The sequence below is a fragment of the Amblyomma americanum genome, chromosome 4 (genome assembly GCF_052857255.1).
Source record: "Amblyomma americanum isolate KBUSLIRL-KWMA chromosome 4, ASM5285725v1, whole genome shotgun sequence".
Lineage (NCBI taxonomy): Eukaryota > Metazoa > Arthropoda > Arachnida > Ixodida > Ixodidae > Amblyomma > Amblyomma americanum.
In genome coordinates this window covers 96229266-96255084 of record NC_135500.1, presented here as the reverse complement: position 1 = coordinate 96255084, position 25819 = coordinate 96229266, and the positions used below count along the sequence as shown (strand labels likewise).

General features: G+C 49.4%; 2 protein-coding genes across 2 annotated transcripts in view; one reads left to right on the top strand and one right to left on the bottom strand.

The window, feature by feature from the left end:
- The window catches only part of LOC144128139 (flavin-containing monooxygenase 5-like), a 113246-nt gene extending 103000 nt beyond the window's left edge, over positions 1-10246 (bottom strand). The window contains exon 1 of the mRNA XM_077661236.1: positions 10095-10246. Within this exon, the coding sequence (XP_077517362.1) occupies positions 10095-10102 (8 nt within the window). The 5' untranslated portion in view covers positions 10103-10246. The remainder of the gene's footprint in view (positions 1-10094) is intronic.
- The window catches only part of LOC144128140 (flavin-containing monooxygenase 5-like), an 86209-nt gene that overhangs the window by 10518 nt on the left and 49872 nt on the right, over positions 1-25819 (top strand). Inside the window, exon 2 of the mRNA XM_077661240.1 lies at positions 4557-5239. The gene's annotated coding sequence lies outside the window, so the exon portion shown is untranslated. The remainder of the gene's footprint in view (positions 1-4556; positions 5240-25819) is intronic.

Sequence of the window (25819 nt, the reverse complement as noted above, 5' to 3'; positions counted from 1 at the left end):
GCGCCTGGTGGGACGATGAGTGCCGGAAGGCGTTACCCTGGAATGGCGGGGTTTGAAATAACGTTCAAGGTAGAGGAAAGGGCGGTATCTCTCTCCTTTTGGTGATGTTAAGGAGCAACGGGTTTATAAGCAGCAGTTGATGAGTTCCGAGAGTTACCATTAAGCGTGTGGTCTGACGCCCGAAGCCACTGATTGACGACAGAATCCGGTCTTTAACGGCAAAATCTTTTCAACGTGAAGTACAAATAGTCCGCCCAGATAATTACACGGGCACACGGATCTATGTGCCACCAGTCGGCTCAACGTCACGTCTTCGTGCGATGCATTCGATAGATGGTGGGCAGCGACGAAATGAAAAAGAAAAATTGCCTGGCCCGCACCGCCTGTGACGCAACGGGCTTAAACCAGTTTAAAATAACACTGATGCACGAGGCCATAAAATACTGTAGAACAGAAAAAACTAAAGAAAATAAATGTGACCTACTATAGCACTAGCTGCCGAGAGAGGACCAAAGGTGAGCAGGATTTTTATAGCCTGAACAGATACAGGTGCTCAAATGACTGAAATCGTAGGGTGTTGGCGGTCGCATTCATCGTTAACTGCTGAAAAAAGAAAAAGCTTCTGCTTCGCCTGTGGAAGAAAGTGCCCAACTTCCTCTTTGAACTATTCATCTCCGAGGAATCGGTTTATAGGAGATTAATCACTAGAGGCAGGGTAGAAAGGTTAGAGTGTGTGGATGGCGACTTGAAGGCCACATTACAGTGCAACGCCTTCGATAACATAAGGTTTGTGAGCCGGACTACTGTTATGAAGCAGCAAAATGGTTTTGCACAAATTTTTTTCTGGCTGTTTTCCTTGATTGCCTCGCGCAGCCAAGCCTGTAGTTGAGCAAATTAGGTGCGTGTTGTTGTAGTCCTTAATTGTGAGTAATGCGTTGGTGGAAGATTATTCTCATGCGATAGGAATGTGTCATATTCACTGCATTGAATGTTTACGATTTCACTGATGGAGGACAATTTTTCTTCCTCCAGGCTACTCTACACTATTTCGCTTGCTTTCAAAATTCCAGAAATACATCCAGGTTTTATACTCGGCCAATAACCACTCTTAAGAGCAGACTTCAGCGTTCACCATACCTAATACTTTATGACCACTCAATCTTTTTTAATCAGAAAGAATTCAAATTTCCATAGCAGCTTGAGAAATTTTTACGTGCAACGTATTCGTATGTCGTCCCCTCGGCGCCATATTTCTTCATTTACGGTTTCGATCGGATGTACGCCCATGATTCGTCATCTAAATTTAATCTCTCGTTTCTAAACACTGCTGGTCACATTCCTACAGGACTGCGCCCTATCGCCGCACACAATATGCCTGTACAGTCTTCGACGATAGTTTGTCAATTATTCCTCATGCCAAGCTTACTTGCAAAACTAGATATTTCAATGGCCAGGACCTTGCACAGGACACGGTGCACCAGTTGAATCCTCATGAGAGTGCCAGCGGAAGAGATTACCAGAAATAAGGCATCCTACAAGTCAAACGCGAAACCGCGACTCCCACAACTGTGCGCAGGTCGCGCTCGTACGGGGACATTAGATGAAATTCGTGCAGCTGTACGGCTGCTCTACTAAAGTCGAGGAAACTGCTTCTTCACACCGACTTTTGCAGTTATGCCCATGCACAGCCTTGAACTTGCCTCTTGCTGAGTTTACATCTTGCACACAACATGCTCTGAGAAGCAACGTGACGGTATGCTTTACTATATCATGAGCGCCAGATGACATGCCACTGCTTAACGTAGTACTCGAAAACGATGAGATCAAGTGAAGAGCTTACGGACGGAAGGAAAAACCTCTTAACTCAAGATATTATGTTTTGGCCAGTTGAAGCGGAGACCACTAAGTGAAGACACTGGGCCCAGGATCCAGTCAAGCACATCAGATCTTTTTCTTCTGGTGGCATCTACCTTTTGTGGCGTCGAAATAACGACTGATTGACAAAAAACAGTTCAAAGATAACTTGGTGATTACAGTAAATATATTTCACAATTACAGCTGGTAAAGGTGATTAGTGGTTGGCAGCATTTGTTCACAACCGTTTTACTGCTCATGAAGTTCTCCGTAACGCTACGCGACAGTATCGTTAGATGCATAGTGACCGCTTCGTGGCTCTAGCAGTCTTTGGGGAGAGGGTATCTTACAGACGGCAAAGAAAGCGGGCGGCAATGGAAGTTGACCTGAAGCGCTGATATTGTGGCGGAGGGGAGCATAGCTCGAGTTTATTTTGCGTGGGGCGACAGGAATCCGCTTCGGTTTCGGGAGGTGGTGGACTCGACTCCCGCCGTCGGCCGGTTACCTACCGGTTTCCTCAAAGTGGGTACAAGCTATGCCTCGGCCTGGTGTTCGGCTTGGCATGTCTTGGCAAAGGAGCCTGCGCCTTCAAATCCCTTCACTGTGGGCTCTCGCGGGATGGCTGCGACGGATGCCGAAGATCTGCTGTGCTTTGCGCTGCCGCGTCGACTGTGGGCGAGCAGACAAAAATATGCTGTCGCGTGCCTTCACAATGATGATGTGATTTTCAGATTGCTGCGCTTAGCGGCCAAACAGCTCCCAACTCACCTGCGCTATTCTAAGATTTTTTCTGCTTTTTATTTCAATGTGCATTATTTTACGCACGTATTCAACTAAATATATGCCGCCACAGAACGTTGTGAACGTTGCACATTTCTGTAGGCCCCGAGGTCCGTAGCAGAGGGCATATAAGGAACTCGTGGACGGCTGCCAGATTTTGTGTGCACATTCACGGGACCGCCGAGACTTGTATTTACGTGAAGTAACGGTGACTGGCAAAACTTTTGCTCGGGTCTGATGTTGGGAGTTGTTGGGCCACTGGGCCAGAAATCCGGCTTCGACAAATCCACGAACTTGGGAGATTGGTCAGAGCGCCCCTATCTTTTCACACTGCTTGAAAAGCCGATTCCGTGGGAGCATAGCTAGTGATCTCTGGCTTGCAATAAAACTTAGGCTGCGGGAGTGAGGTGTTTCTAAGAATTTCACAAAAGACAAAGGTCCATTAAACGTACGCAGGGCCTGAAGAGGTTAAGAGTGACGAGGTTAGCCCAGACGCTTTAGTTTTGCGCAGATATCGGATTAGGGGCAGGAAGGAGGGCGGGGCGTGGCATAGAAGTGGGCAGAAGACGACCGCTTCTACATAGCGCGAAATTTTTCACTAAAAAGCCACACTAGCCCCCAATTTCAGACGCAAGATTGAAAATTGGACGTACCCTCAAACCACCTCCTCTTGCAAAAGTTGCCCATAAATTCGCTTCTGTCTGATATGTGTTTGGACTCACCGCTGGATCTTCATTTACGGGGCCACCGAGACTTGATGTATTTATTTGAAGTAACGGTGACTGGCCGAACTTTTCTTCGGGTCTGAGGCTAAAAAGAAATTTCAGCTCGAAGGAATAAAGCAGCTATTTAACCAATGAAATAGAATCTCGCCGGAGTTCGCAGGAACTCAGAAAAATAACATCCAGCCACTGTCATTTCTACACTCTGTGGAAAGCTTGACAGGCACGGGGTTTTCCGTTCGGTATCTTGTATACGTGCATTAATGCCCCGCGTACTGAAAATAAATCTTATTCATTGTAATTTGATGGATGTGCATTCTTTATGACTTTTGTGTATTTTTGTACTGCGGCGATAAGTATAATCATTTTACCTTGCATTAAAACGCAGGTGCCGCATATTCGTTGTAAACGTCCGCGTTCGAAGTCAGCACAAAGCCACAGTAACTTTGATCACGTGATAGAGAGGACTTCAGAACTTGGCGGCCGAACTCTGTAATCCTCGAAAGAGCTCAGCCAGATTATATGCAGAGTATTGTTTTCCAAGGTCTTGTTGTAGAGATAAAAACAAACATAAGTTGTGACCGCTGCGCTTCCGAACCGCATGTAATTATGTCAGGTGCTTTTCACAGGCTTTCGTAGCTACGTGGCTTTTGTAGAGCTTAGTAGGACACGAGCCGCGCCACAGCTAGCTTTTGGAATGCCATTCTTTAGTGTGGCCACTGCCGCCTCGAAATGAACCCGGGGCTTTGTGCTGTATCGTAGCGAACTCACAACTCCTCAGAGAAACCGCACTCACATTATGCTTCACTACAGCTAGAAGAAACATTTTCAGCCGCCTCTGCATAGTGTTGCTGAAATAACAGCCCTTATGGTCTACCGGCGTTGTGCCTCTCTATTCCATTCTGTTGCCCAAAAAAGCGCTACAGAATGTTTCTTGTGCAAAGGCGCCTTGCCGTTAACCAAAAACAAAAGCCTCACAGCACTCACGTATAAAACAGTCACATGCATACAGGTGCAGCAACGTGTTCCATAGTTTCTTCCTCAGTCACAGGGGAGTTCCTGTTTCGAATTATCATGAAATCTTCCTGACCAGTAGAAAGGTGTCGAATGACTTTGATGCTATTGAAGACATCAACAGATGGCTTCCTAGCATTTGGAGCGGTGTTTAGAAAAGTTCTCTTTCCTTCGACTTCGACACAGGTGTTGTTTTAAGCGCCACATCGGGCCCTGGCGGAGTAGACGAGCTCTTGGCCCAGCAGGAACGTGACCGACGGTGCAGCAGAGGCTACTGGCCGACTGGCCGGTCCTCTTCTCCTGCGGCCTACTCGCCGAGCGTCTCTCCGGCCAAGGGTGAAAAAAAAATGCTAGAGCCCGCCAGCTTTTCACGTGGAAATGTGGGTCACGACAGCGAGGGCGACGCTCTCTTGCTCGAGCCGCACCGGCTCTACATCGCACCGCCCATCTTCCTCTTCCTCTCTCTGTGCACTTGCTTTCCCACTCGCCCTGCATCGTCGACCACGTTTGCTTTCTTCCTTGCTGAATTGGCGACTCGCACTTTCGCCATACTTCTTGCAGCTTGTCTGCCGTTGAACCTCCGGAATGAAAGTGAGAGGAGTGTGCGGCTTCCCTCCTGCTAGCTTTCGTTTCTCACGTTATAGTCTGAGGCTATTCGAACTTTCTCTTACGCTCGCCCACCCTCTCCTCTCCTGTTTATGAGGATTCGAAAGAGCTGGAGAGCCGCTCATGGGGCCGTCGGCGGGACGGGACAGCTCAGGTGCTCGGAGATGGGGCCCTTCTGGACAGCGACGCAGGTGCAGTCGGTCTTCGCTGCGGCCTGGAGGACGCTGCAACATCGGCTTTAGGAGGTCCGGTACAATGACCAAGTGAGTTGGTTGAATGCACACGTAGGGGTTTCCTTTGACAAAGTTCTTGCACTGTCCAGATGGTATGTCAGCGCTAACCTACTGCGGACAGACAGGGAAGCAATGCGCTGTTGTGGTGCCTTTTACCGCACCGCGGCCATCTGCGAGCGTTTACGTCCTCCATATGTTTTGTGCTCCAGGCACACGACTTCTGTCGCATTTGCTGCGATTGCCTAACTACTGGTCTAGTAACACTATGTTATTGGGCAATGTTGCCATGAATTTCTGTCTGCTTTCAATGTTTACCTGCGATGGTTCACCGCCACTATTCATTCTGCCTCGTAGCATGATGGCTTCTTAAACGCTTACGCGATGCGCTAGCCCGCAGTGCGCATTCAAACGACCCTAATGATGCGTCTCACCGTGCTTGGCGCAGATCGTAGTTTTGTGGTTGCAATGAAAGGCAAATGCTAGCCCTTGAACTCTTTAAAAACAGCTGATGCCCAAACCATTAGGAAACCGGCGGAAATGAAAGGACAGGTGTGAAAGTGAACGGAAAGAAAAACGAACAACCCAATTTCCTCTGCGTCGGTCTGCCCGGTGGAGCCACTAATAAGAAGCAGCAAAACCTACCACATTCTGTAGGCATGGGTGACCCAACCCACATCTGATCGGGTTTGCGGTGCCGCAGCACTCAAGTGCCATCTATTCACTGCGTTTCATTATATATTCTAGGGAGCCCACATGGACTGTATGTAAGCTCCCTATTCTACTCCGAACCGTCACTTTCCCAAAGGATTACAGATGTGGCACTATTGCGCTTAAATAAATGCAGTATCTCTGAGAAGTACAACGTACAAGCACAAACCCTTTCATTAATTAGGTAACGTTTTGGGGAATGGGGACGGAACAGAATAAAAGATGAAGCCACGTGTACTAAAGGAGCGACGAAGCTGCAAGAGGCCTTCTAAGCCGCAGGTTTTCTGCATTTGACATACTTTGCAGAAGGCGGCCTCTGGCAGATTGGCAGTCGTAGGCTGCGTGTTTGGACCTAAAATGAGAGAAATAAATGCTTCAGTCGCAAATAATGAACGTAAAAGTACTAAAACCAAGCCGAACGAAACAGTCAGTAAACAACACAGCCGATCTGGAAATGATAATTTCCGCCCTGTCGTCGTAAATCACATGGGGAATCCCAAAGTTTGGACGTCACACGCGTGGAGTGAAACATACTGGTAAAGAGAGCAGGACTGAGCAAAATAGATTGGTTTAAAGTTTACAGGGTTAAACGCCCGTAAACCCCGTCCCAAAGCGACTCCGGCTAAGAGGGACGTCGTAGTGAAGAGCTCCGGAATAATTTAGACCACCTGGGGTTCTTTAACGTGCACTGACGTCGCACAGTACACGGGCAGTAGAGATGATACTAAGGGCACAAAAGCGGAGCAGCTGGAATTATCACGTTTAGCCGATTATGTGTTGCTGCCGTTCTGCTTTACTTCGTTCTGCGATTCAGTGTTGCCAGTCAAACTCCGCCAGCATGTAGCTCTAATAAATTGCTCATGTGAGGCATTTGCTACGAACAATGTCATGATCCATTCCCAATGGCGGAGGTTTTGTACCGCTCCGACACATACCATCCCGAAAATATCACCTAGTGCAAGTCGCAAATATCTGTCCTTATAAGCTTCATTTATTACAGCCCAAGAACTTGTATGATGTATGATAATATGTAGCCCTTACACCGATTTCAGATTTCGCAGGGTGCGGTGAGGCTACTGAGGAAGATTTTGGATACTATACATATTGTTGGGTGTGCAAGACATCGTATGAACAAAGGCGCTACCGAATCTCTTTCATTTATTTTTTACTTTCTGAGAGGTGGAAGGTGCACAGCCTATCAAAATTGCCCCCTTTGTGCCTATGAAGTTTTCTCACTTGTCCCACTTGAGGTGTTGATAAGAAAGGTGGGACTTCTTCTCGCATGTAACCCTGGCACTTGAATTCTGAAACGTCGGGCAGTTGTACACGCAGCTATCTAGAACTAGGTCATCTTTCAGGCAGATAATGCCATGTAGCTTTTGTGGACCAGTTCAGGGCAGTTATTGTTTGGACAACTAGCTGCGAGAGGAAACGCATGACAGCGTGAGTGGTATTTCATTTAGCCCGAAGCAGTTACAATACAACTATACTGGGCAGCTCCCGTTAACTTGCCATCAAGTAAATAAAAATTATTGCTCTAGTCAGGACGTCTCGCTCGAATATGGCATGCTCTGGCTAACGCATGTACTGGTGGTTGTAGTGGTTGTTTATTAAAATAATAGTAAAAAGGAAGGTAAAGATTTTCGCTAGCCCCGGCATCTGCCATCGATACTGAAGCAGCTGAGCTGGGGCAGCGAAAATAAAGGATAGCAGGCAGAATGGAGAAACGCATGTACTGAGCTACGATATTTAACACGAATGCGGCGCCCCTTGGCCAACTTGGCGATGTTACCCGCCTTCTCGGCGCGAGCAAGACAGGGCTGTTGATGCACCATGAGAATGTATCTTTTGAGGGGTTACCAGCCTCAACTGCACCCGCGTCGACTAAAGGTCCGGTGGTGTTCCGAAGAATGTATCTTCAGTGAAAATCTTTTATGGTTATGCCCTTTGCAGCACCGCCTTGCATGGTCAGCTGGTCATGCATTTGCACAGCGCCAATGTGGACGCTTTCTTCATAAGTTTCTCCTTACTCACCCACTACATCACTGGTGAAAAGTCATTTTTTATATCTTTCATTCTCAAGCACTGCCTTTGAAAAGATGGACGGAATGGTGAAAATCTTGCAAAAATATCTCTTCACCGATGACTGAATCACTTTGCGCATGACCACAATCTCGCCCCTTACGCAGGTATGCACATATCACGATACTTTGCCGCTGGTGTCACTGGGTAGGCACTCCCGTGTTTTGTGTTCAGTCGGAGCTGTGCACGCTCGTTAACGAGACTATTTCATATCATTGTTTTATGGTTTTATGGGGTTTAACGTCCCAAAGTGACTCAGGCTGTAATAGACAACGTAAGTGGAGGGATCCGGATAATTTCAACCAACTGGCGTTCTTTAGCGTGCACTGACATCATACAGTACACGGACCTCTAACATTTCGTCTCCATCGAGATCCGATGGCCTATGCCGGGATCGAAAGTATGTCAAATCTGAAAAAAGAGACTTGATCAATTATTCCTGTAGTACCTTCGATGTCCCACTCGTTAGTTGAGAGCGGATGCCGTGGTCAATGTCGAAGATCTTACTTAATTATTGTCCTTGTGAAACTCAGTGATTATTTCCGTGAACGACAGCGAACCAACTAGGTCGAGGACGTGGCAAACATTGAATTTTACAACGGACGAGGTACGATCGCTTAGCAAATAAGGTTATTCAGCGCGTACGTGTGTGTATCCTCTGAATAAGCATATTTGATTATTGCCTTCTTCATAATATGCTGGCTTTGTAAAGAGCAACTGGCCGGGCTCTGTGTCGAACGGTTTGGCGAACTTGAAAAAAGGCATAGTCAGGAACCAAGTCATTGTTTTTGATGATAGTCGGGTAAATAGCAGAAGAGAGTATTTAAAAAAAGTAGCATTTCTAAAAACGAGACATTAATCACATTAAGATGAGCAGAACGGAAAAACAGTGCCGTTTTAATAGCTTGCATGGTATGCAGCCTAAACAGGTGAAAGTTTAATCCAATGCCTGCTTGTTCGTTTGCAATATCGGACAAGACAACATATTGTGTGCGCGCCAAAATGGTAACCCAAGCTGCAATACGGACTCAGATTGGCAGAATTTTCGGAGCCTTTGAGATAAGAACATTCATTTATTAAATGCTCGTTTAACTTTCAATCTCTGGCATAATGGAACTCCTATAGTTTCCTTTTACTCTCGTAACTTACGGCTGAGTAGCAAGGCTAATGCGTGCAGCCTGTACAGTCCGTATTCAAACATTCCTTGCTGCAGTCAGCATGCGCATAGACAGTCGAATGAGTTAGACAGGCAGAGCAGAAGGCTGGGTCTGAAAATTAATATGCAAAAAACCAACGTAACGTTTAACAGTCTAGCAAGGGAACAGCAATTCACAATTGCAGCGACGTGCTGGAAGTGGTAAAGGAATACGTCTACTTGGGCAGGTAGTAACAGCAGATCCGGATCATGAGGGAGATAACTAGAAGAATAAGAATGGGTGGGAGCGCATTGGCAGGTTCTCTCAGATCATGAGTGGCAGTTTACCAATTTCCCTCAAGAGGAAAGTGTACAACAGCTGCATCTTACCGGTACTCACCTACGGGGCAGAAACGTGGAGGCTAACGAAAAGAGTTCAGCTTAAGTTAAGGACAACGCAGCGAGCCATGGAAAGAAAAATGATAGGTGTAACGTTATGAGACCGGAAGTGGGCAGAGTGGGTGAGAGTAAAAACGCGGGTCATTGACATCCTAGTCGAAATCAAGAGGAAGAAATGGGCTTGGGCAGGGCATGTAATGCGAAGGCAAGATAATCGCTGGTCCTTAATGGTAACGGAGTGGATTTCAAGATAAAGTAAGCGCAGCAGGGGGCGGCAGAAGGTTAGATGGGCGGATGAGATAAAGAAGGTTTCAGGCAAAGGGTGGATGCAGCTGTCAAAGGACAGAGTTAATTGGGGAGACATGCGAGAGGCATTTGCCCTGCAGTTGGTGTAGTAAGGCTGATGATAATGATGATAATGAGACAGTCGATTGTGCTCAAACGACTTTTGCGGCTTCTAATAAGCTTTCGTATCATGGCTTTCTTTTCCTTTCATACGAGTGCCGTTGACAGGCACGTACAGCAGACCTTTCACCCAAGACACTTTGCGGTCCAGCTTACCCCGGCATTGTCCAGGTAGACTTGTCTTCTGGGCTGGTCGACGTGTCCTCTTCCGCAGGCGCTGTCTGCCCCGGCGTGACAAATTGAACGTCACAGTTTTACCTGCGCGGGACCACACAAACAGCTGCGCCTTGCGGCGGCAACTGACGACGTAGGCGACGACGCAGAGGATGACAACCGGCCCGCCGGGGCCGGCATTGGACCCCCCCATTGTCTGGAAAGAGCGCATCTTTCCTCTTGCGGCATCACGCCCATCGATCGACGAATGAAGCATGTGTCTGTCCTTTCAAATGAACAGCAGCTTCCGGAGGACGCTTGTCCAACACCGTATCCAGGAGCGTGGCTCTCCGGAAAACGCTCAAGAACTTTTGCTTTTTTTGCGTGTTTTTGTGTGCGTGCCTTCACGCTTCGCGCTCCATCGACGACCTCGCTGGAGGAATAAACGTTCTTGCGTTAAAAGGGAAGAAGTCTGCGAATGACATCCTCATGTTATTTCTTTTCGTTTACATGCGACATGTCAATTAGTGACAAGGCCGCTGGCGTTGCGAGTCTCGTACAGGCGTGAGCAAAAATATGGAGACCACGGGAACGGTGGCAGAGCTGTTAGCGCTATCTAATGGTTCGTGCCAGCTGTCGATATATGGGCAGTGCGCCCTTCTTAAAGGGGTCATGACACGATCTACCAACAAATCGTGCTTTTACGTTGAAGCTACTAGCCACGACGTTATTATGCGTACTTAAAAATTTAGAGGACGATTGAGCGTCGCCTTTCAGAGCAGGACGCGACAGCGTGTTGCAGCATTGTCAATGAATCCACGGAACGCCATCGTCCTTCGGTGCGACCCCTTGCCCGGACAATCTAAGGAAACATATATATCTTGGTGGACACCCGAATCGCGCCGTAAGGCAAGGAAAATAAAAATAAAATTTGTTTGTTTTTCGGAAAAACGAATGGTGGGATCAGTCACATGACGGGCCTTCACATCCTCTTCTGTTGGTTCCCGTTTACCGACGCCTTCCATAGGCTCCATCTCGGCGGCTATGCTCCGTCTGTTACACTCGGCAGTCTGACATCTCCGTTTGGCAAGGCGTTCCTCTCTCTTCGGGCGCCTCCACTGCTCTATTCGCCTTCTGACGCTCATTCTCTCTTTGTTGAATAGCCAAGTGCCAGGCGACAACTTCACGATCGGAAGAGTAATCTCTTGTCTATACCGCCGGTTAGCAGCGGCGGACTCTCCTTCTCTGCATGCATGTCAAACGTTGTGATACAGGCGCCCATTACATCTCCGCCTTTTATACGCAATGCTCCGATGCGACGCGCGGTTAGGGTGATAAAACGGCCTGAGGCGAGGCGGCGACGAAGAACGCGGCGCATGCGCACAACTGCTCATACGCGTGACGTCATGCTCGGCGTCAATGGGGGAGCGGGCGCGCAGCCGCGGCGAGGCGAAGCGCACGCCGCACCTTGCTCCTCTCCGGTTGCCATTGTAACGGCGCATGCGCTCAACTGGCCTCTCCCATGTACCGCGAAATGCTCGACTGGTAGCCGAGTGTACCTCCCGCTACAAAGTCCCTTCCCTTACGGCGCGGTTCAGGTGTCCACCGAGATGCGCCAATTTTCGCTTACGGCCAAAAACGCCGACGACAACGGCTTTTCTGCGACACGAGCTCCTTAACACTGCCTCGTTAAAAAGATTGGTAGGGGTTTAACTTCGTTACACCGAGCAGACGTGCGAAAGCAGGTGGTGATTCTTCAATTGCAGGAGGCACTTAAGTTGCCTTAAGGGTATGACGCGATCTATTTTGTGTCTTAATATCAATATGTGCAGAATTGATCATTCTCTACTTAACATTTATAAATGGCGGCGACTCCTCATTCTACTACTAGCCAAGTGGGGCAACGGTCAAGTGATACGCCACTGCACTGGCAGGTGGCTGCTCCTATCACAGCCACCTGTAGGGATTGTGCGACCCAAGTTGTTCAAGGATGCACTGACGGTACCCTCTTGAAAACTTGGCGTAGTGAAGCTTTCGCTTCAAAAAGTAGGGCTCTACGCACACATTTGAGCTGGAATGTGTAGTTTGAAGTTGTCGCCTCTAAGCCCCTCCCCCTGGCAGCGAAGGCTATTTTGAGGCAGCATGAGTGACGTCATAGACTGGCAGCGTCGTTTAGCTACAAAACTGAGTGGGCCTGCACGGCCAGCGCGCGGAGCAGAGCGCGCCTACTCGAATCCGACTGTGGCACAATAATTGTGCTGAAGTCGCAGAGACCGGTTGTCTCTTTCCAGTTTCCCCCTTCACATCACCGAACCGAAGCCTGAACAACGAAAAACTTACTAAGCCTACGCTCACTAACACAAGTTCAGCCGGTTTAGTAGCGAGCAAGCACCTGACTGTCAGCTTATGTTGTCACGAACCGCGAGCGTGCCAGTGTTGCCCGACTTGCACACTGATCAGGAGAACTTTTAAAATGTAATTTGAAATTACTCGCTGCACCAAATGAGCTCATACTATGTCCATTTGTTCTGGAATGGAAAACAAACGGGATGCAATACGGAGCTTGAGGTGCCTGAATAGGCATCCCTCCTAGTCGTTGTAAGGGCGTGACCCATTATGTCACGACCCCCAACACCTCTTTCTATAATTAATAAATTTTTTAACCACGACCAACACAGCCTGAGTACGAAAAATGGTCTCACGACCCCTTTAATGGGCTGTCGTGTTCGCGCACGCATTTCCGTAAGACACATCTTTTGCGACAGAAAAGTCCCCAAAGACAACTGTTCGCTCCCGCGGTCGCAGGCTGTATTGGCGAGTGGGTTAACACGAAAACATTACTATAGTCTCATTACGAGAAGAGCCGGCAGCGTATGTTTGTGTGTGTACTCCCAGATGGTACCGAAATCCCAGAGATGGTAAGAAAAATATTGTGACGCCATCCGTCATCAAGCGATGTCCGTGCACGTTAAAAATCCCCAGGCGATGGAAATTATTCGGAAGCCCTCCACTACGGCGCCTCTTTCGCTCCTTTCTTCTTTCACTCCCACCTTCCTCCGTTTCCTTACGGCGCCGTTCGGATGTCCACCGATATATCTGACAGTTACAAAGAATTTAAAAATTGAAATTTGGTTTTTGAGGAAAGGAAATGGCACAGTTATTGTCTGACCATGCCGTAAGGGGTGTGAACACTGGCTCTCTTGAAGGTCAAAACCGAAAGCACCATGAAATCGTTACGAGGTACCGTAGTGAAATGCCCGCCGCGGTGTCTCAGTGGTTAGAGCACTCGGCTACTGATCCGGACGCGTTTCGATGGAGGCGAAACGCAAAGGCGCCCGTGTGATGTATGTTGTCAGTGCACGTTAAAGAAAAAAATGACTATTTTGGGGGGGGGGGGGGGAGGAGGGAAGGAATGGCGCAATATCTGTCTCGCATATCGGCGAACACCTGAACCGCGCCGTAAGCGAAGGAACAAAAGAGAGAGTGAAAGAAGAAAGGAAGAAAGATCTGCAGGTTGTGAAAATTTGGGTTTGTTGTTATCCTTATACTATTCCACATGCCCACATAGGGGGATTGGCCAAGAATTTGGGGCACAGAGAGTTTCTCAGGTAAATATTTCCTGGAATTTTCCTGGTGAAAATTATTCCGGAGCCCTCCACTACGGCACTTCTTCATTACTTTCACTCCCTCTTTTATCCCTTCGCTTACGGCGCGGTTCAGGTGTCGGCCGAGATGCGAGACAAGTACTGCGCCATTTCCTTTCCCCCCAAACCGGTTCACTGATGCGGAGTTCCCTGGTTCGAACCTGACCGCGGCGGCTTGGTTTCGATGGAGCTGAAACGCTAAGGCGCCAGTGTGCTGTGCGATGTCAGTGCACGTTCAAGATCCCCAGGTGGTCGAAATTATTCGGAGCCCTCTACTACGGCACCTCTTTCTTCCTTTCTTGTTTCACTGCCCCATTTATCCTTTCCCTTACGCGGGGCGGGTTGCAGGCTCGGCAGGTTGCATGTTTAACATTGCGCGTTTCGCTTCGTCATACGAGGAAACTAATATAAAAAGTCTGATGTTGACGAAATGGAAGCGAAAGTACCTCTCTCACTTCCAGGCGGACACATAAATAGCGCAATGAGGAAAGAGAGGAAGGTGAAAGAAACAAGAAAGATAAAGCTACTGTAGTTAAGGGATGATTTCTGCCACGCGTATAGGGAGAGGGAAAAAATTGTGGCTCGAGTCCACGCTGTGAAGGTGGTTGGACAGTGAAGCCGTAAAACGACACCCAATTACCCATTGCGACGTCACTTGAATCTTCCCACATGTGACTCTACAAAGAGAGAAACTAGAGACAATTGAAATGTACTAGAGCTATGTGCTGTATGCTTGATTTCAAAGGAGATATGCTGTTTGCATTCATTTTTTAGCCTGGCGTTTTTTGCTCACAACAACGACATGAAACCGCAACCGTAATTTTTACCGGGAGAGACACGCGGGTAGAAATGAACGTGTTTCCCATTGTTTGCAGGCGCCGGTTATATTACATTACGCGGTTTGCACTTCACAAACCTAGCCTGCAGGGATACACGCTCCAGGAAGGGGAATAGGAGAGCCAAACAGCACTCCTAATAAACAAGAACCTACTGTCCATTGCACACGACAAAATAGCAAACACGGGGACTGACCATGGGATCACCGAAATTATTCCAAGAAAAAGAAGAAGGGGAGGTGGTAGCATTTTCGTAGTCAACGTATACAGCCCCCAAGGCAGAAAAAGGATAACTATAGAAGGCTTTTCCACGAAACAAAAAAGCTAGCCAGAGGAAACGCTCTAGTAGTAGTGGGAGACATTAACGCAAGGGACCCCAGTTGGGGTATAAAAACGCGGTCGAAAAAGGCAGCGACATCAAAGAGGTGGTCGAAGATGACGACTTCCAGCTTATAACCGACCCGGAAGTCCCAACCCGAGTAGGCAACAGCGTGCAGGAAGACACTAGTACGGAACTAACTTTTGTCGCGCAAACCAAGCTAACATGGGAAAACATGCAAGATGGGCTAGGAAGCGAACACCTCAATCAAAACACAAATTGGTACAGATCACCTCAGGAGAAGAATAGGCACCGCAAAGATAACAGACTAGAACGCCTTCAAAGAAGCATGCAATGAACTGTTGAGGTAAAGAATACAATCCACAAAAGAATGGTTGTGGCAAACTGCAAGCAAAACAAAAGGATTACACCAAAGAAATTGACCGCACAGAGCAAACACCCGAAGTGGACCCCAGACTGCTGAATCTATGGGAGGAAAGACAGCCTCACTAAGAGGTGGAAAAGACAAAAACTAAATAGAAACTAAAAAAGAAGATTGCCAAGATGAACCAGAAGATGGAGCAATATGTGGAGCAACTAGCCCGAACCAATTGGCAGCAATTTAGCAATTCTCTATGGGGGACACTAAGCACTGCAAAAACGTGGAACATCCTTAGGTCTTTACTGGATACGGCCAAGACCAAATCCGAAAACAACAAGGCAATAGAAAGGCTGGTACATCAGTTTCAGGGCACCAAAGAAGAACTAATAGAAAAAGTAAGACAGAAGTGCTATGAAAACGACAATCAGACAGCATAAGTGGAAGGATATAAGGGAACAGCAAACCTTACCCTAGACATGCCCATAACTAGGGAGGAAGTATATGCAGCAGTAAGGAACACAACATGAAACACGGCGGCGGGCGCAGACGAAATCAAGAACGCACAAGTCAGGAACCTAAGTGACGAGTTGGTTGCAGAACAGACTACATCAACAAACTATGGACCGAGGAAACCATGCCCGAAGACTGGAAGCACTCAGAGGTGGTAATGATTCCGAAGCCAGGAAAAAAGCTGCAAGTAGAAAACCTGCGACCAATCTCGCAAACCTCGTGCCTAGGCAAGCTATATGAACGGGTGATAACGATGAGGCTCCAAAATTATATGGAAGACCGCGATCTCTATCCGTAGAGCATGTACGGCTTCTGATTTAAATTATCAATGCAAGATGTGCTTCTAAAACTCAAAGAAGTACTGAGCAATATAACGAGGAAAGAACACATCACCATGGCCCTGCATATAAAGGGAGCCTTTGACAATGTCAGCTGTATCAGTTCGCAATGACGGCACTCGACAGCATGAAGGCCAGAACAAGAAGCATGCAGTTTATTGCAGGGCATTGATATATATAGCCTTCGTGATAGCGCGGTTTACGCACTGCGCATGTCAGGCACATTGTTATCGTGTTATCACGCAAGCCCGATACATCAGCCATGAAGCCATACTCGCAGGTCTGGATAATCTAAAATGTTGGGAATAGATCCATGGCTACGTGCTGGCCTTTCTATCAAATAGGACTGCAACGATTGGAATAGGAGAAGTTAGATCCGAGGTGATACGCACCCCAAACAAGGAAACCCCCCAAGGATCAGTAATTTCCCCACTACTCCAAGGCGGATTTAAAGTGGTGGCGAAGGCTGGGCCGAAAAGTGGTTTAGCGCGACTGCAGCACAACCAGAGGATGGGGGGCAAAACACTCATATAAAGAAATGATAAAGCTACAAAATTGGAATGTAATCTGCCAATAGAAAAGAAAAAAATATATTAGCACCTTGTTTTATAAAAGAGGTAAGTCATTTTATTAAAAACTTGGCAAATTTTGTATTTTTGCAACACTCTTGACCTGCCCCCTATTCATGAGTGTGCGGTGCATTACAGCGCGTCTTTGCAGGCCTTGTTTCGATACCCGGCTAACCCGGCCACGCCAGTGTCTGGAAGTGTTGCTGCCTTTCTATGCTGCCCCTCCTTTACCAGTCACTTTCATTGCGTTCCCAACTGCACATTAACAAGGCCATAACTAGCAGGAACTCGAGCACACAAGGCGAGCACATTTGACTGGCAAAGGTTGGGGCGCGCTGAAAGGCAGCAACCTTCGAGAGGTACGGGCTCGAAAACGCGGATTCTACAGAAAGACCGCTTTATAATTCGCGCCAAAGCATACGTATGCGTGACGTCATTCTACGCCACGTTTGCGTAGTTTGCCCCCCAAAATCCAGGGGGCGCTGGAGTGCCCACGAGCCGCCATTTTTTGGACCAATGGGCGTCTATGGAGCCTTCGCTACCAGTGTACATCTACCTTGACTACTCCTCTATATAGCAATGATCGGGCTGGCCAAGCAACTAGAAAAGATAGAAGGAATCAGACACGCGATGTACGCAGACGACATCACGGTCTGGATAAACCGAGGCTCGCTCGGAGAAAAAGAAGAGAAGCTGCAAGAAGCGGCTACATGCATAGAGGAATACGTAAAAGCAAGAGGCCTCGCTTGCTCTACAGAGAAATCATAACTGCTAAGAGTGGAGAGGAAAGATGAACTAGACGGTGCCGCAAGAAGAAGAGTATAAGCTAAGGGTTTATCTGGAGGGGCAGCCGCTACCAGAGAAGACAACCGTAAGAATACAAGGAATGTGGCTTCAGTCCAAACAAAGATGTAGCCACACTCTTGAGCTACTCAAGAACACCACGACGCAAGCAGCACGCATGATAAACAGGGTATCCAACGGAAGACAAGGGATGAGGGAGGAAGACACGCTTCAGCTGGTCACAAGCCTAGTAAACAGCAGACTAAACGTTCTTCTTCGTAAGGTCTCTTCCTTTGCCACAGACCTTACTAGGTTATTTGAGTTGCTTCTTCTCCGCACCAGAGGTGCCCACCGCCCGAGACGGTTGCTTTGTTGGATGACCGCAGACTTATTTTCCGCACCAGCGGTGCTCCGTCGTAGACGGTATTGCGACGACTCAGAATGCAGGCGTTAAGGGGAGTATGAATTGACTGTATTATACGAAATATTTACATTGCAAGCACTCTGATATACATGAGACAAATTGAAAACGGTAAAAAGGTTAAAGAACAAAAAGGTGGAACTGGCTAACACTAGGGGAGGCCCCTACTCGGCATAGCCGAAGATGCATTACATCTGACCTTAGCCCAGAACATTTTCCAGGGCTCCGGGCCCCGGTTTTAAAGACCTAAAGGCCCAGCCCATCCCTTGCATCACCCAATCACAACAAACTAACTCGTGATTGGTTTACAAACTGCATGGCACGCCTTCCAGTTTCGGCAAGGTTCAAAACCCTCTCCCTAAAATACACAACAGGAAAAGAGCATCAAAATCGCTATAAGAAAATAGATTTCAGGAATGGACCCTCGAAACGAGTGGCCCGCCAGGTTTACGTGCCACGCCCTATACTTCCACAATATGATTCGAACTCTCTCCCTCAGAAGAAAAAAAACACAATCACACATCGTACCCTCACGTGCAAGCGGTTTCGTCGAAGCTCGTCAACCCTGTCGCCGTTCCGCAGAGCTGTCGTCGGACTCCTGCCGGCGGGGTGCTTCCACTGTGTGCGACTGGCCGCTCGGTCCCTACTTTCACAGGGGGTTTAGAGTTCTCGGGAGCATACGCGGCTTAGCTTCAACACCGATACTCGCTCGTTGGGGTTTCAAATCTGGCCGCCGCGGTCCATTCGTCATTCCCGCTGCTCCCCTCCTTGACATTTTCAAGATCTTCCCACGAGATGCCCTTCGCAAGGTCGCGTCGCGTCGCGTCCGGTGTTTGCCAATACGAGGGGGCCTCCAGCATGAAACAGTGCGAGGACAAAAGCGCGCGGCCGTCGCTGTCAGGGGTGCTTGACCGCAAGACGGGAGCTCCTTTTCAGCGCGGCCCGCCGCCGCCCGTCACCGAAGGGGAAAGGGGGGGGGGGGGTCTGCCGCGGGGAGGCGTCGAGACCGCGCAACTGGCTCTAATGACCCCGCGGATCATCCGATCCCTTACAAGGAGAGTAACATAGCGCCTCCCCTACCATAGCTACACCAAGCAGGAAGAGCAAAGAATTGACGCTATAATAAGGCAGGCATACAAAACAGCATTTCACCTGCCACAACTCAAATCAACCGAAAAACTATTAGCGCTAGGGATAGATAATAGCTTTTCCTAGTTAAAGGAGGAAATAATGAGCAACCAAATCCAGACTAAAACAAACCAAAGCAGGAAGGGTACTCTTAAGGAGATGCTGCAGCGAAGGACTAGTAAAGAAACTCGAGGTCACAAAAGAGATACCTGAAGAGTATCGGAGCACAATACGTGTCGCGCCGATACCAAAAGATATGGATCCAAATCTACATAAGGCGAGAAGAGAGGCTAGGGCTGAGCACATGCAAAAGAGGTTAAAGGAGAAAAGCAACTTTGAATACACCGACGCAGCGAGATACGACCACAACAACGGCGCAGTAGCCACAGTTGTAAACGAAAACCTACAAGAGGTGACAAACGCGTCCCTAAAGGACTGCACAGTAGTGGAAGCGGAAGAGACGGCGATAGCTCTAGCAATCTCGGAAGGCAACCGTACGGGCAGATCCCTGACAATCGTAACGGACTCGCAAACGGCAAGTCGAAATGACATGAAGGGCAAAATAGGGAGCACAGCACTGCGCATTATAGACACCCACCCAGCCGACAAGAACACTAAACACATGATTATCAGGATACCAGGGCATACAGCGGTAAAGGGAAACGAAGTGGCTGATAGAGTGACTCGAGGGCATACAACCGAGCACCGTATGCATACAGCCACGAGGAACCCGAAACAGTAACCCTAAAATATTCAGACACACTGAATTACTACAAAGGTGTAAGAAGATATTCACCAACCAACGCAAGACTAAGCAGGGAAGACGAAGATGCATGGAGATTAATACAGACACCTTCCCCTGTGGGGACCTGCCCTGCAGCCCCCTGAGTTTGCTTTCCCGCGAGGCACCGTGCAGCGGCGGTCTCACCTCGAGGCTGAGCGCATTCCCTTGTGAGTTACATTAACTGGCAAGAGAGGGCGCCAGCATTGCTGCGCGGAGACTGCCAAAGCCCGCGCGCGGGAGAGGGGGGCTTCGGCTGGGATCGTCGGCGCAAGCGGACGTGTCGCTCGCGGCTCCGCTCTTCGCCGGCGGGGCGAAGAAGCGACGGGGAGACAGGCTCCCGTACTCGTCCCATCCGGCCTGCGGAGTTTATATCCCTTGCCCTAGCGCGGGCGATCATTCGCTCGGAACCTTGCTGGTGAGTCGGACGACCTCGATTCATTAGCGTACCTTGTTGCTAGCTGGCGTTATTGTTTCTGTAGCAATAAATGCCTGTTTGTGTCAGCCAATGTGTCGTTCCTTTGTTCCCCCAGAACAAGGCCCGCCGGGGTAGGCGAGCGCTTGGTAGCGTACGCGATCACGGGGTGGGGTCCGGGCGGCTTTGAACCGTGTCAGCCGCGATTGAGTGGGGTAAACCTACTTGTCTCCCCAAGTCAACCCCACACCCCAACCTAAATATCTTAAGCAAAATGTTTCCTACACAGTTCGAGGCACGATGCCCATGGTGTGGAGGCAAACCAACACTCTATCATACGTCATGGACCTGTAAAAAGATAGAGCCGCCGATCATTGATAGTCAATAACCCGAATATTGAACAGTGAGAGGGTATGCTGACCAACGCATACCTGGAGACTCAAAAGGGTCTGATAAACAGAGTGCGATGAGGAGTTGTACACAGTGTAGCCTTAGACTATGGCCTCAACCCTGTAACAAGATGGAGTGTCAACCGAAGAAGGAAGACACCATCTGAAGTAATCAAAAACGAATTTGAGAGCTCAATAAATGGCCTTTCCTCCTACACCTCCTGGACTTCACACGAGGGCTTCGAATGACGTCAACCCCTTTCGAAGCAGTTGCAAACGTAACGTTTACCGGAACGCGTCGTTGTAATTTCCGGCACCGCGAGTCGGAAAGATTCCTTTCCCTAGGGCTTTATTTGGGTGTCCACCGAGATATGTGAGACAGGCGTGATTTCCTTTCCTTAAAACCAGTTTTCATTTAATTTTCCTGCCTTACGGCGCGGTTCGGGTGTCCACCAAGATATGTTTCATTTCTTTAAATTCTCCAACGGGCAAGGCATCGCGCCTAACGGATGATTGCATTCCGTGGACTCATTGGCAACGCTGCGCCCCGCTCTTAAAGACGAAGCAGCTGCAAACCTGATGCTCAAACGAAACTTTCCTTGGACGGTAGAGGTATACAGCTATAGAGCTTCGCTGTAAAAAGAACTTTATTAAAGAGCGACATATTAAGCTCTGAAAAGATCCTGGGCATGGCGCACCAGGGCACGGTGGTCGTCCAGTTGGTCCGACGCCAGCCACGTACTCCAGATAGGACTAGAACGGAGTTCGGAGAGCTACTGGGTAGTGAAGCAGTGCTCCAGATTGGCAAAGGGTGACAGGTAGGTGGGCCAGGAGTCGTCACGATGCATGTAAAAGAGGTGCGGGCGAGCTGTGGTGAGAAGGGTGTTGGTGTGGAGTTTGCGCAGAGAGGGTGAACTTTATTATTGCAAAAGAACTCGTGGCACGCCCCTGCACCACCCTGCACTCAAGTGTTTATGTTCCTAAGGCCGTGCAGACTGGCAACCCGGCCGTTTGCGATGGTTTGCACGGCCGTGTCCTCCGAGCGGAGCGGGGTCTCCCAGTCTTCCCAGGCCTGGCCTTGATGTTCTCTACGCCCCCCGGGGGAGTCCGCCGGGCAGAGGGAGAGGATGTGTAGGGAAGAGGCGAAGGGTTCTGGGCATAGGATGCAGGCAGGAGTGAGGAAGGAGAGATGACAGTGGGGTAGGGTAAGGGGTGAGGGGAGAGCGTGTGCTTGTAGTCTCCGCCGGTGTGTTGCGCGTTTGTTATCTAGGGTGACCCGGCGAACTTCCTGCTTCAGTCTCCCAATTAGCCTTCATAGTGCCCGAAATTCCTACCTCAGGCCTTCGTGAACACCCAAGAAACCTCTACAAGGACTTCTTTGCCCGTGAGTACGCCTTATTTTTCACAAGCAACTTACGAAGACCTCCGAGGAGGAGTCGCTGCAGTGGGCCTAACGCCGACTCGGCGGCGCACGGCGGAGCGGCGTTCCAAGTCAACGCATCATATGGCCAACGCCTCTGCCTTCCTATCCAGCCACAGCGGATCGTGCTCGCTGCCCACGGCACCGGAAGGAGTCCACGAACTTGCCGACATCAAAACGCAGGACTCCACACCCGTAATTTTTACCACCCACATGCCGGAGGGTGGCCGCCTACCGCACGGGGCTCCGCAGGAGGACCCGTACTTCGACTCGTATTCCAACTGGACGACACGAGACATGACTGAAGCCTGCCCGAACGCCACGCCATGGTTCAGGATGATCGACGGACGAAAAATAACGATTCGAAGCTGTAACGGAGGCAGAAGCACACACACCTGCAGAAAGGTCACGACCCGCACGCCCTGTCAAATAACCGAGGCTGCTGCATGATGATTACAAGGTGGTAATACATCTACGCAGAGGGGTGACGCTGCAGAACAACTCCGGTAGGTCACTACTTACTGCTTTGCAATTCAACCTCAGCCGCCAATTAACGCACGATGCCAGGGTCAGAGTAAAGCCGGAGCAAGACATCGCTATACTGAGCACCCCGAATCGAGACTTCACTGAACAGATATGCAACATCCAGGCAATCAATCTAGGAGGAAAGAAATAGTCAATGAATGATTATGCAGCCTCACCAGACAACTCATGTCAAGGAATCATTAACGGCGCCTTACCGATACCAACAGAAGACGCATTGCTGAACTGCACGGAAACATATCCCCAACAAAAAACATAATTCAATCCAGGCCTTTCGGTACAAAGGGGGCATGTCTATATACCTTTGAAGGCACGGTTTGCCTACCTCAGCGGCACAGAATACAGGTGCAAACCATTCCGACCAGTGATGCTGGTCTGCGGATGCTGCCTGAAAACAGGACACCATGCTGACATTTGCCCCACTCCGCAGGAGAAAATGTGCTACAATTGCGGAATACACAATCCTCCACCAGGACATGTCGATTGCAAAGAGCGCTGCATCATGTGCGACACATCCAACCACTCCACCATTGACACGAACTGTCCGGCAAGACACAAGAATTACACCAAAAGGGGGAAAAGACAGGTAAAACTGATGAGGCCGCAAATCGACGTCATCTTTATGGAGACGCTGCTAAACAGAGCCCTCTTCTAGATGCGCAGAAGAAGCAAAAACTTCTGATGGCCTAGCTCTGTTAGGCCAGGATATATGTAGCGAATGCGCGAAGACTTCTGCATCTGAAAAGTGCATTCACTAGATGCGCCTTTCTTCATGCTCTATGCTTGAGTCGTCGTGGCGGAGTGGTAGCGCGTCCACCGCAAACGCCAAAGGCCCTGGTTCGATTGCGAGCATCGCCACAGGTTTCTTTTTTATTCAGTGAGTGTGCGGGGTGTTTCCGTGGCTCCCATAGATTCCTGCACCGAATACATTCGTTAGCGGTTAAGCGCGGGCGTTAAGGCGCGTTTATACTCCGACGTAACGCGCGCGCGCGCTGCACGGCGACGTCACGACGTCCAAAGCGATACCTTGTATACTCCGACTGCGCTTGACCGCCGACGCGTTCGGCGGCTTCGGCGCACTCTAATCGCACTGGCAGAGACTTGAAGCACGCCCCTATTTCACGCCGAGTGCGCCAGCCGTCGCCGGTCCGGCCAGACCGGTTCGGCTCCGCGGTGAGGCGCGCGTTGTGACGTCATGTGCCTTCCCGGAGCACCGCTACGGCGAAATCGCAAGTGCGCAGTCAGTAAAGCTTCCGCTTTGAAAGACTGAGCAGAAGCACAGGACTGAGCCTCTATCCAGGGATTAACGTCGGCTTAAATTTGACCGGGCGGGAGAACCGCAACGATATCAGCAGCGCAACACTGCCCACAAAAGTGAACCAAAACAGCGGTCCAAGCAATCCACTCACCGTCCATCGAAAGAGACCTTGGAACCGAAACATTGAAGAATGGCCACCCCTCCCACCGCTGAGGAAGGAGAACCCCGTGTTTACCACGGCCGCCAGACACCTTTGTAGCAGGCCATGGAGACCGAGAATCCAGAACCGTCGTACAAGCAAGATAACGAAAGCCACACGGAAAAACACAGTGTAGACACCGTGAACTCCGGACATAAAACTTTGAAACGCGATTTCGCACATCTTCAACCCCTCCGGGGCTCCAGTGATATCAAGAGGGACGCCACCGAGCCACGGGCCTCTACCTCGAAAGCCAGTGATTCCCCAGCTCACATCCAGGAGATCCAGGAGACGTAGTCACTCCGGAACGCCACACTCGAAAAGGGAACCGGCCCTGCTAAAAAGGGTGTTGTTCGTCCAAGCAGTTCCCACTCTTTCCCCTTATCCAAGCCCCCAACGTCCATTACACCTCAAGAGGCGGTACAATACATACGTTCCGCTGAATTTCGCTCAGAAATCACTAGCATAAGCAACACTATACCTGCCGAACAAATCGGAGCGATGCAGCAACAGTTTATACAAGCCCAGGCACAGCTGATACAGTCCATGACTGACAGGATAGAAACTACGATCAGCACACGCTTGAACAAACATGAAGCCGGCATAAACAAGCTTTTCGAACTTGTACCTCATCAGGAATTTCTTCGCAAGCAGCGCGCAATTCAACCCGGCGCCTATCCTCATTCATGATCTCCAGACCAGCAACATGACACAGAACAATAACACGCGAAAAGTTAGGCGGCGACGACAATCCACTACACCACCAGAAACAACTGCATGGCAAAGGAACTCTCGCAGGATGCGCCGAAAACAAACGTAGCTAGCAGAATATATCGCAGAGTCCCCTAATCCCCCTCCCCATGTCATTGCTCAGCAAAAGAGGGAAACAAATCACATTCATATCCGCGGTTATCACACATCTGTCTGTCTGTCTGTCTGTTGTTGCCAGGAAGAAAGAAAAGGAAAGTGCACAGGCCTGCCCACTGGCTCAAGCCAAGCCACAATCGCTACCACGTGCAGATAGAAGAGATGAAAGATGGGATAGAAAGACAGGATAGTAAGACGCGCGGTATAGAGACCAAGGCCGATCCCGGATGCAGTGCAATACCAGGCCAACCGGTGGCGGAAGTGCAGCAACCTTCAAACTCTCCGCCACATTTCCAAAAAATAAGTCCAATTGGGACCCGTAACAGAAATTCTACGGGGTCCGGACACCAGCCCTTACGCCACGTACCGCAATCCTGACACTCGCATCAGTGCCGGTGCTAGACCGCACACCGACAAACACGCCCGACAGCAAGGACACTCGATATAGTCCAATAGAGCTCATTTCACCCGGGGCCCTATTCTCGACATTTCGCCATTTTGTTCAAGTTGTGACGTAGGCGTGACGTAACCATCAAGGCGGTGCCAGGTTACGTACCCACAGAATCTGATTACGTGAAGAGAGAAAAAAACTAAAAACTGATCTAGAAATAAATACCGTCGTCTGCTACTATTGGCGCCAAGTACGGAACAGAACGCCGCTTCGGGAGCTTGCGCTGAGCCTCTGCGTTGCAATCTTCGGTGCATACGCGTCGAGGGGCAGTGCGAAGGAGTGAAATATGTTGCGGCCTCTTGAGTATCATGTCGGATGTCCGGCAGCAGCTAAGGGCACACCGCCCTTAGGCTACTCAGTGCGAAAGACTCGCACGTCGGTTGTCAAAGGATTCATCGAGTTCGATGCGGCGGTGCGAGCGAGGGCGCAGCCTAGACGACTTTTCAGTCGAGGTGAACTGATGGCGTACCCGCGA